The sequence below is a fragment of the Bombina bombina genome, chromosome 11 (genome assembly GCF_027579735.1).
Source record: "Bombina bombina isolate aBomBom1 chromosome 11, aBomBom1.pri, whole genome shotgun sequence".
In the NCBI taxonomy this organism is placed as follows: Eukaryota; Metazoa; Chordata; class Amphibia; order Anura; family Bombinatoridae; genus Bombina; species Bombina bombina.
This window is the reverse complement of record NC_069509.1, coordinates 172,736,245-172,748,314: the sequence shown is the minus strand read 5'-3', so window position 1 is coordinate 172,748,314 and position 12,070 is coordinate 172,736,245. Positions and strand designations below refer to the sequence as shown.

The following is a 12,070-nucleotide window of genomic DNA, read 5'->3' as shown; positions in this document are numbered from 1 at the left end:
CCCGACATGGGGTAGGTTAAAGGGAGCTGAAGTTTTCAAGCCCTGCATGTGAAACTTATCCTTGAGACTGCTGAGGAGTATAAACGTTTAAGAGTTCCTCTAGCTGATGCAGGACTATACTTTTGGACAACTTCTGGTTTATGGTAAAACAAAAAATACACAAAAGGAAAACTGTATACAACTATATACAAGTTGCTCTTGCTGCAGAGCTATAGCTGGTTGATCAGTTTAATTCAATTGTCCTACTTCACTCTCTAGACCAGCAAATTACTGTGTTTATTGGTTACAGTGAGCTTATTAACTGTTCAAAAATTGCTGTATTACTTTTTGGTGTATATGTTCTAGTTAACCTGTTCTGATGTCACTTGCTTCTTATATGATACTCAAATATTACTTGTTAGGTCTGACATTTGGGCCGCCGAAATCTGCTCTCTTGCTATGTGATGCACAGAGTACAATGTACATACAGACTGCCTCACACTCCCTTGTACAAACTAGGCTCCTAGGGGACAGCAGACTCTAATACATGGACAGTGTATCCTCCTCCCACAAGTATCAAACACCAAGAAATGTTCGCCATGGTGAGGGGTTATAACAATTAAAATAATACACTGAATGCTACCATTATCCATAGCCTCCTGTTTGATCAGTTTAGTTTATTGTTGTAAGGTGATTCAAGCAACTTCTTACTCAGATGTCCACATTGTTAGTTTTTTTTTTTTTTTTTTAAATATTCTTTTTATTGAAGACAAAGAAAAAGCAATAAGGTTACATGCATATTATCACGAAGCCATATAAACATGAGAATATACAGGGATGTAAAATTATACATAAGCTAGATCTGTAGGAATGTTTATAATACACAAACTTGCCAATGAAATGTATTCAAAATTCTCAAAGTAAGTCAAGTATAAACAATAGTTATGGCATATATTTCACAATATGTAAATAGCGAATGGTCTTCATGTGTCTTCCTTATTTTTTTTTTTTATAACACAGCAAAACAAGTTTTTGTAATATATAAGTAGTGTGGTGAAATTGAACATACTAAACTTAAAACTTGTAACTCAATTTGTAAGTGAAGCTTAACAGTTTCGCTTGACTAGGTAGTAGAAATAGAGTCAATTTTATGGTAGAGTGAAAAGCTACACATAATGGGGTAGGTTGCGGTACTGGTTAGAAAGACCGCATAGTTAGGCCTCCTTACCTAGGAGGTACATTATAAGATGGGGGGGGAGGAGGTGGTCATTGGAATGTGAATGAAAATTTAGACCAAAAACTATGGCTAGAGGATAATTGTTAATAGTAAGAATTAACAAAGGAGTAGCTCAGCATATAGGGAGATTTAAGGAAATATATAGACATTTGATACCTGTCAGACTGGTCTGTAATATAATATAAATATTCACGTCATGATAAGATGGGGGAGACCCATTACAGTAGGAGTTTGCAGTTGTAAGCTAGATAGGACAAACCGGATTTGGAGTTATAAGATAATATGAACAGTTATCATGTAAAAATAAAAGCTTGTTTCCCATACATGTACTGGGCATTATGAAAACTAGAGTGAACGTTAACTCCTAAGAATTTGGCTATCACAGAATTAGTTCACCCTAAGGATCAGTATCAATTCAGAGGCCATGTCGCATATGCAGGATTGTCAGACAGGAGACATGTAAGTAAGACAATCTCTGATCATCTAAACCGTGATTACATGGATGGGCAAATAGAAAATAAGTCTACCACAGGGCATGGGCCCTATGCCCTATAGTATTAGACATAAAGATCCAACATACAGTCGAGCACAAACTGAGTATAATAATTTTTAGGGCAAGTATAGTATCGGAAGTGAGCTCGAACTGTACTGATGCTAAAATATGTAGTTTTAAAGACAATGGTTGGGGGGGGGTGGTGGTTACTGATGTGTAGTAAGTAGCTTATATGTCAATTATATAGTGGGCTAGTGTTATACCCGGCTCAAGGGAGCCTCAAGTTCTAAATTCACAGGGCTGACACAGCTTATGGAGCTTAATTGAAGTGCGGTGTATGATAAAGACCTTACATATACTAGCAATGCAGGACCTGCCTGCACCAGAGACAGTGTGGTAGATTATTAATTAAAACTATGTGTCTCAGTATGGCCATGTACCCCTCTGTGAGTTATAGATGTGCCCACTGTACCATGAGTTAGACCGGAAGAGCACTTAGTAAGATACTTATGGACTAAGCAGCCAAACCTAAAGATAGATTAAATGTAACTGCTAACCTCTTTGCAGATCTGTCAAGCTCCAATTAGTTAGGAGGTTAATCTAAGTTAAATCTATCAAACATAATGTGCTCCATAATTTAACATTAGTTGCGCTACACAAGTGCAGAAAACGTTTGTACATACAAAGTGATGCTCAGTATAATAAGAATAACATGAGGGGAATACAGACATATCCACAGTGAATACATCTAATTTAATAAAGCAAATTACTGGGGAAGACACTATGCGGGTAATGCGCCTGGATAGTTGGCGTTAATATTGATATGCGCACTAGATCTATGACCTGACAAACTTATAACAGATAACAGTGAATAACCTCCACCCCTACAATGTCTAAGAAACCTGCTAGCGAACATAAGCAGAAGTAAACTTGTAATGAAATTAGAGCGTCTGAGTTCATGTTTAAGTATAGATTTTTGGATAGCTATGAAGCCGGGAATCGTCCAGAGGGGTGTCCTTAGAGGTAAAGTTAAGTTCACATAGGTGCCGAATTAAATGATCAGCGGCACACTAGCGACCTGTACACAACATCGGGCATGGTAAGGACTTCAGGATGTTTAACCTATGCCTTGTTTTTGGGAGCGGAAAGCTCTTTTAGACTGAACTTCCAATCTTGTCAAGGCTAGGGGAAATGTGGCCTGTTTCTTGACGCCGGAGCTGCTGTTGCTCAGATCCAGCACCATACCTGGTAGGCGTACAACTTTAGAGATCTCTTTGGTAGTGGTCGCCATGTCTGTAGAAGTGATAAAATTGTGCAACCTTCTTAGCTCTACAGTCTGCAGAAGGAACCGGTCCAAGCGCTTGAGGGGAGAGTTCTGCTGGACTGCTGTTTCTCTGGGCCGATCTGTCCAAGCTGTGATCAGGGCCCCATGCCAAAAAGATAAAGTTGCTGGGACATTTATCTCAGATTCTGCCGCAGGAGCCGCGCTCTCCCTTCTTAATACCGGGATATTGCGATGATGAGCATGAAGAGCCTCCGCTTCTGATTGGGAGCTTGTCCTCGATATGAGTACCATGTTCCCAGGGTGTCGCACTGCAGCACTGCAGTTTAGCGCCCAGGAGGTAGTGCCAATGCTGACAGTAGTCATGCACTTGTCTGCAGATTGATTAGTGGTATCCCCGCTTGTTATACCCAGTGTTGACGCTGGCCGGGGCTCCACCTCAATAGTGGTTAGAGCAGGAAAAGTGTAGGCAGCTTGATCAATCCGTGTTGTAGATTTTGGTTGCCGGGGCGCAAACTCAAGCGACTGTGCAAGCCTCTTATAGCAGCCATCTAAAAAATTATATATCTCCTCCATAACGGTCTCCGGAGTATCCATGTTTAGGTATTATGACAGGCTCTTATGCTACGGGACACAGAAATAATGTGTAGGTAGCCTTCCTCTGTCTCTCTATCACTGCGTAGGCCGCAAGATGGCTGCTGCAAGTATCAGTCCTTATACACAAACACATCAGGGTTAAGAGATCTCCTCACTCGCACCCGGTTTATCAAGAAATCTGTTATGTATGTCTTCTGGAGTGCTTAGTTTGCAATAATGTCTATCAATATTTTGAGCTGGGTTGGTCTTTAAACTCACATTTTATCTCAAAATAGCAGGAGCTTTTAGGCTGTGCGACCGATCAGCTTCAGAGTTGGCTCCTCCCCATCCACATTGTTAGTTTAATCCCTCCAAAGAAGATATGAACACCCTATGTACTTCCCTCTAGCTCTATGGTTCCATGCTGAACTCTCATGTGGGCGAGACAGTTTTGTCACTCAATATTTATATTATTACCAAAGGACAATAGCTTTTATGGCTGACAAATCCTCCTGTTGACCCACCCTACTCTCATAAAACTACCTCTCAACACAGAGAACCCTTGAAATCTAATACACATGAGACCATATTACCAAATGTTTATGGGGTAGAGTTAATTATATAAAAAATAGTTGCATGGGATAAACTCATGGCGTCTGTACTCACTGTATACAATTACTATTTAAGCCTACTCTTAGCCCATCTGATTTTGTTTTACATAACCTTGTTGATGGTTCCCATATCAATGTTTATTTTAGACTATTTAATTGAATTTGACTTTTGTTGACTTTTACTACTTAAGTCTATGTTTAATATATATTAAAAAATCCCCCCCCCCCCCCCAGAAAACCATAAAAACCTGAGGTATCCCAATTGAGATCCAAGAGAGGTCTCCTTATTTCAGTTTACCTTCTCCTACTCATACCTATCTTTGTGCATTTGAGGTCCATGAGTGGCCTGACTTTGGTTTAGAAGGTTGCGCATTCTACAGGCAATAGGTTTCAATACTGTTTACTAAATTTGTTAAGCATATTAACTATATATTGTTCTTCTTATATTCACTTATGGAATATGTTATATATACGGTACTATATTGTAATTTTCTTTACATATTGTATGCCTGATCCAATTACCTCAATAAAAATATTTATAAAAAAAATAAAAAAAAAGAAGAAGGAACAGTTTGGGATTTATATGGTTATTGCACTAAAACTTACCATCTGAGCCCATCAAACTCATTTCTCTTCTGACTCCAAAATTCATTGTTTAAAGTCAGGTTACAAGTGGCGCACTAATGATAGTGCAGGTCGCTATACGCGATATCGCTGGACCGCACCAACTTTAGCATGTGACTTGATATTACATAGCATAGACCATGGTAAAGCGTGTTAACCAAAGAAAGGTTAGCGTGGCTGACTTCGCTTGAGCGCAACCAATACTTCCAATGGATATCGAAACCGCGCTAACTTGTGCTCATATCACAAGTTGAAAGTTAAAATTTGCTCTTGAGTAAACGCCGAAACTGTGCTAGAATGTTTAGCGAACATTAAAATTTGATGTTAAGTGTAAGGGTTAAAAAAAAAGTTGCACAAAATACATTAAAATAAAGTATTGCACACATATATACTTGGTGCTCTGCTCTCTAGTCCTACAGTGAGCACAGCATCATAGCACTGCATAGACAACAGGCAGTTAAGTATATGTATGTTACCTATATAGGGTGAGAATAGAAGGGAATAGACATTCAGGGGTTAAACACAGCTCTGCCTCATAAACCTGAATGTCACAGCAGAACACAGTGTCTGTTGAAATTGGCGTAAGCGTGATTAAATAAACTAATAGCTTTGTCAACAAATATAACACAATACAGAGTGCAGTATACAGGGAAGGTGATTGTAACACTATACAGAGTGTGGTATACAGGGGAGGTGAGTATAACACAATGCACAGTGTGGTATGCAGGGGAGGTGAGTGTAACACAATAAACAGTGTGGTATACAGGGGAGGTGAGTGTAACACAATAAACAGTGTGGTATACAGGGGAGGTGAGTGTAACACAATAAACAGTGTGATATACAGGGGAGGTGAGTGTAACACAATATACAGTGTGGTATACAGGGGAGGTGAGTGTAACACAATACACAGTGTGGTATACAGGGGATTTTGCTGCAAGTACGTTCTACAGTACATGATGTATTTTTCTTCCTTCAGATCGTATCATGGATACAAAACAATGAAGGATTTTGTCAGGCGCAGGCGTTGGGCGAGGTAAGAGACTCATTAAATGAAAACAATGAAATAGACGTTGGATAATTATATAACACATTTGTGTTCTGAGATGGATGTTTTTGTTCCATGTAAGATTTCCATAAGGTAAAACCATAATAAAACCTAACAGGTGAGCAGAGAGAACCCTACGGCACCACAGACATCTTACACTGCTGGCAAATACCTATGTTAAACACTTTGAGATTATAATATAAAATATTAAAAAAATAAATGTTTCTTTTATAAGGTATGACAAGTCCACGGATTCATCCTTTACTTGTGGAATATTATCCTCCTGCTAACAGGAAGTGGCAAAGAGCACCACAGCAGAGCTGCCCACATAGCTCCTCCCTTAGCTTCACCCCCAGTCATTCTCTTTGCCTACTCTAAGTACTAGGAAGGGTAAAGTGAAAGAGGTGATAAAATATTAGTTTTTAATTTCTTCAAGCAAGAGTTTTTTATTTTAAATGGTACCGGTGTATACTATTTACTCTCAGGCAGCAGATTGATGAAGACTTCTGCCTGGAGGATGATGATCTTAGCATTTGTAACTAAGATACAGTGCTGTTCCCACAGAGACTGAGGAGTACAAGAAACTTCAGTGTGAGGAACGTTTTCATGCTATACAGCAGTGAGGTATGTTCAGTCATTTTTTCTGGAGAGACTGTGGTATTTCAGAAAGGCTGACTGTATCCCCATGAGGGTAAGGGTAAGCAGTAATCCTAAGAGCTAATAAGAAGGGCATTACTAAGCTTGCATAAGGGGTTATTTACAAAAATGGTTGACACTGAGTTGTGAATGTTTGTGGGCAAACTTTTTATAAACTGGGAGTGCTGTTAACGTTTTGTGGGCAATAACGTTTGGGCAACTTTATTGAGGGTACACTTGGCTTATTTTTTGGGTCTCAGAACCCACATGGCTAGTTTAAAACCGCTCTGGTGCGGTTCTTTGAGGCTGTAGAGACATTGAGTGAGATGGGCGGGGCCTATTTTCGCGCCTCAGATGCACAGTTATTTCACTCAGCAAACTCTAACTCCTGAGGGCCCTGGTGAATGTTCTGGGCCAAATCGAAGCTTTAACCCCATATTTACTATCCCTGAGGGCAGGTAGGGCCACAGCAGGGCTGTGGCAAGGTGCTGGGGGTGTTTTTTTCCGGATTTAGGCCTAATTTCAATCCGGTTTGCACATTAAAGGGTTAAATGTTAAATTTCCTTGTGGGGCAGTCTTAACTACATATATTGTGTCTGCTTGCAAAAAAATTGAAAAATTTGGTGCATTTTAAAGCAGTTTTGCAGAACGTATATGCTTTTTTTCTCTTAAAGCAGTACCGTTTTTTAAGAGTGTTATTTTTTTCGCTAAATAAAGTGTTTTTATGCTTGTTTGTAGTCATTACTAGCCTGTTCAACATGTCTGACAATGAAGAGAGTCAATGTTCAATATGTTTAGAAGCCATTGTGGAACCTCCACAATGTTTCCCTCATGCACTGAAAGGTCAATAAATTGCAAAGAACATATTTTAGCTACTAAAAGTATGTCGCAGGATGATTCTCAGTCAGAAGGGAATCAGGTTATGCCATCTAATTCTTCCCAAGTGTCACAACCATTAACGCCCACACAAGCGATGCCAAGTACTTCTAGTGCGTCTAATTCTTTCACCCTGCAAGATATGGCCGCAGTTATGAATACTACCCTCACAGAGGTTTTATCTAAGCTGCCTGGGTTGCAGGGGAAGCGCAGTAGGTCTGGTGTGAGAACAAATGCTGAGCCCTCTGACGCTTTATTAGCCATATCCGATGTACCCTCACAATGTTCTGAGTTGGGGTGAGGGATTTGCTGGATGAGGGAGAGATTTCTGATTCAGGAAATATGTTCCCTCAGACAGACTCAGATATGACGGCTTTTAAATTTAAACTAGAACACCTCCGCTTATTGCTCAGGGAGGTTTTAGCGACTCTGGATGATTGTGACCCTATTGTAGTTCCAGAGAAATTGTGTAAAATGGACAGATTTCTAGAGGTTCCTGCCTACACTGATGTTTTTCCGGTCCCTAAGAGGATCTTGGACATTGTTACTAAGGAGTGGGATAGACCAGGTATTCCGTTCGCTCCCCCTCCTACTTTGAAGAAAATGTTTCCCATATAAGACACCATGCGGGACTCGTGGCAGACGGCTGGCTAAGCGTACAACTATACCTATTGAGGACAGTTGTGCTTTCAAAGATCCTATGGATAAATAATTAGAGGGTCTCCTAAAGAAAATATTTGTTTATCAGGGTTTTCTTCTTCAACATATAGCGTGAATTGTTCCTGTATCTACTGCAGCGTCCTTTTGGTTCGAGGCTCTAGAGGAGGCTCTTCAGGTTGAGACCCCATTAGATGATATTCTGGATAGAATTAGGGCTCTCAAGCTAGCTAATTCTTTCATTACAGATGCCGCTTTTCAACTGGCTAAATTAGCGCAAAGAATTCAGGTTTTGCCATTTTAGCGTGTAGGGCGTTATGGCTTAAGTCCTGGTCTGCTGATGTGTCATCAAAAGCTAAGCTTTTAGCCATCCCTTTAAAGGGTAAGACCCTATTCGGGGCTGAACTGAAAGAGATCATTTAGACATCACTGGAGGGAAAGGCCATGCCCTTCCTCAGTATAAGAAAAATAAGATGAGGACCAAACAAAATAATTTTCGTTCCTTTCGAAACTTTAAACGTGGTCCCTCTACCTCTTCCCCTGCTGCAAAGCAAGAGGGGAATTTTGCTCCTAACCAGACTTGGAACAAGGGTAAACAGGCCAAGAAGCCGCTGCTGCCACCAAGACAGCTTGAAGGGGTAGCCCCCGATCCGGGACCGGATCTAGTAGGGGGCAGACTTTCTTTCTTTGCTTGGGCAAGAGACGTTCAGGACTCCTGGGCTTTAGAAATCGTAACCCAGGGGTATCTTCTAGATTTCAAAGATTATCCTCCAAGGGGGAGATTCCATCTTTCTCAATTGTCTGTAAACCAGACAAAAAGAGAGGCGTTCTTAATTCAGGCGTCGACTTACCAACTAGCCAAGTCTCACACGGACACTGTGTTGGCTTTTCTAAGATCTCACAGGTGGAAAGTGAATGTAAAAAAGAGTTCACTTATCCCTCTCACAAAAGTTCCATTCATGGGAACTCTGATAGATTCGGTGGACATGAAGATTTTTCTGACGGAGGTCAGGAAATAAATTTTCATTCCATTCCTCGGCCGTCAGTGGCTCAGTGTATGGAGGTAATCAACTTAATGGTAGCAGCAATGGACATAGTTCCGTTTGCTCGCTTGCATCTCAGACCACTGCAACTATGCATGCTCAAACAGTGGAATGGGGATTATGCAGATTTATCTCCTCAGATAAATCTGGATCAAGAGACCAGAGACTCTCTTCTTTGGTGGTTGTCACAGGATCATCTGTCCAAGGGAATGTGTTTCCGCAGGCCAGCGTGGGTCATAGTGACGATGGACGCCAGCCTATTGGGCTGGGGTGCAGTCTGGAATTCCCTGAAAGCACAGGGTTTGTGGACTCAGGAGGAGGCTCTCCTACCGATAAATATTCTAGAACTGAGAGCGATATTCAATGCGCTTCAGGCGTGGCCTCAGCTGGCTTCGGCCAGATTCATAAGATTCCAGTCGGACAATATCACGACTGTTGCATATATCAATCATCAGGGGGGAACAAAAAGTTCTCTAGCGATGATAGAGGTTACCAAAATAATTTGATGGGCAGAGACTTACTCTTGCCATCTATCAGCAATCTATATCCCAGGAGTGGAGAACTGGGAAGCGGATTTTCTAAGTCGTCAGACATTTCATCCGGGGGAATGGGAACTTCATCCGGAGGTGTTTGCACAATTGATTCATCAATGGGGCACACCAGAATTGGATCTGATGGCGTCAGAACGCCAAACTTCCTCTTTACGGGTCCAGGTCAAGGGATCCTCAGGCAGTACTGATAGATGCTCTAGCAGTACCCTGGTCGTTCAACCTGGCTTATGTGTTTCCACCATTTCCTCTCCTTCCTCGTTTGATTGCCAGAATCAAACAGGAGAGAGCTTCGGTGATTTTGATAGCACCTGCATGGCCACGCAGGACTTGGTATGCAGACCTGGTGGACATGTCATCTCTTCCACCATGGACTCTGCCACTGAGACAGGACCTTCTGATTCAAGGTCCGTTCCAGCATCCAAATATAGTTTCCCTGCGGCTTACTGCTTGGAGATTGAAAGCTTGATCTTATCCAAGCGGGGTTTCTCTGAGTCGGTCATAGATACCTTGATTCAGGCTCGAAAGCCTGTCACCATAAGATATGGCGTAAATATCTTTATTGGTGCAAATCCAAAGGCTACTCATGGAGTAAGATCAGGATTCCTAGGATTTTGTCCTTTCTCCAAGAAGGATTGGAGAAGGGGCTATCAGCTAGTTCCTTAAAGGGACAGATATCTTCCTTATCAATTCTACTGCACAAGCGTCTGGCAGATGTTCCAGACGTTCAGTCGTTCTGTCAGGCTTTTGTTAGAATCAAGCCTGTGTTTAAACCTGTTGCTCCGCCATGGAGTTTGAATTTAGTTCTTAAAGTTCTTCAAGGGGTTCCGTTTGAACCTATGCATTCCATAGATATTAAGCTTCTATCTTGGAAAGTTCTGTTTTTAGTTGCTATCTCTTCGGCTTGAAGAGTTTCTGAACTATCTGCATTGCAATGCGACTCGCCTTATCTTGTTTTCCATGCCGATAAGGTGGTTTTTATGTACCAAACCTGGATTCCTTCCTAAGGTAATTTCTAATAGGAATATCAATCAGGAAATTGTTGTTCCTTCTCTGTGTCCTAATCCTTCCTCTAAGAAGGAGCGTCTTTTGCCCAACTTGGACGTGGTTCGTGCTTTGAAGTTTTACTTGCAAGCGACCAAAGATTTCCGTCAAACATCTTCTTTGTTTGTTGTCTATTCTAGAAAACGTAGAGGTCAAAAAGCTACGGCTACCTCTCTTTCTTTTTGGCTTAAAAGCATCATCCGTTTGGCATACGAGACTGCTGGACAGCAGCCTTCTGAAAGGATTACAGCTCACTCTACTAGAGCGGTGGCTTCCACATGGGCTTTTAAAAATAATGCTTCTGTTAAACAGATTTGTAAGGCTGCGACTTGGTCTTCGCTTCATACATTTTACAAATTTTACAAATTTGATACTTTTGCTTCTTCGGAGGCTATTTTTGGGAGAAAAGTTCTTCAAGCAGTGGAGCCTTTTGTTTAACCATCTGTCTTGTCCCTCCCGTTCATCCGTGTCCTTTGCTTAGCTTTGGTATTGTATCCCACAAGTAAAGGATGAATCCGTGGACTCATCGTACCTTATAGAAGAAAAGGAAATTTATGCTTACCTGATAAATTAATTTCTTCTATGGTACAACAAGTCCACGGCCCGCCCTGTCGTTTTAAGATTATATTTTTTTATTTTAAACTTCAGTCACCTCTGCACCTTGTAGTTTCTCCTTTTTCTTCCTGTACCTTCGGTCGAATGACTGGGGGGTGGAGCTAAGGGAGGAGCTATGTGGGGAGCTCTGCTGTGGTGCTCTTTGCCACTTCCTGTTAGCAGGAGGATAATATCCCACAAGGATGAATCCGTGGACTCGTCGTACCATAGAAGAAATTAATTTATCAGGTAAGCATAAATTTCCTTTTTATTATTCCGTTGGAGCAAGAAATTTTATTCAACTTCAAATTGCTCTTTTTTTCAAATTTGCTTCATTCTCTTGGTATCCTTTGTTGAAGGAGCAGTAGTGCACTACTAGGAGCTAGCTGAATACATATGGTAAGCCAATGACAAGAGGCATATATGTGCAGCCACCAATCAGCAACTAGCTCCCAGTAGTGCATTGCTGCTTCTGAGCCTACCTAGGTATGCTCTTCAACAAAGGATGTCAAAAGAATGAAGAAAAATTGAAGTAAATTGGATAGTTGTTTAAAATTGCATGCTGCACTTGTAACATGAATGTTTTATTTTGACTGTCCCTTTAAAAATGTGTTTTAAAACAACTTTGCAATATACTTTTTAATGATTAATTTTGTCTCCTTTTTCTGTAATTTAATTCTGAAAATTATGATCAGTATCCAGGATCCGCTGCTGTATTGTACACAGTTATTGGTTGCTCTCTATAGCGTCTCATTTATAAACAATATTATTAAAGATACATCTACATATTATTCTCAGGCTAATCTTTACTTTGAATACATCACA

The 12,070-nt window shown here is 40.9% G+C and overlaps 1 protein-coding gene across 2 annotated transcripts in view; it reads left to right on the top strand.

The window, feature by feature from the left end:
• TECPR1 (tectonin beta-propeller repeat containing 1) overlaps nt 1–12,070 on the top strand; it is a 219,312-nt gene that overhangs the window by 169,914 nt on the left and 37,328 nt on the right. For both annotated transcript variants that reach the window (XM_053694717.1, XM_053694716.1), the window contains one exon: nt 5,779–5,835. In XM_053694717.1, coding sequence (XP_053550692.1) covers nt 5,779–5,835 — 57 coding nt within the window. The remainder of the gene's footprint in view (nt 1–5,778; nt 5,836–12,070) is intronic.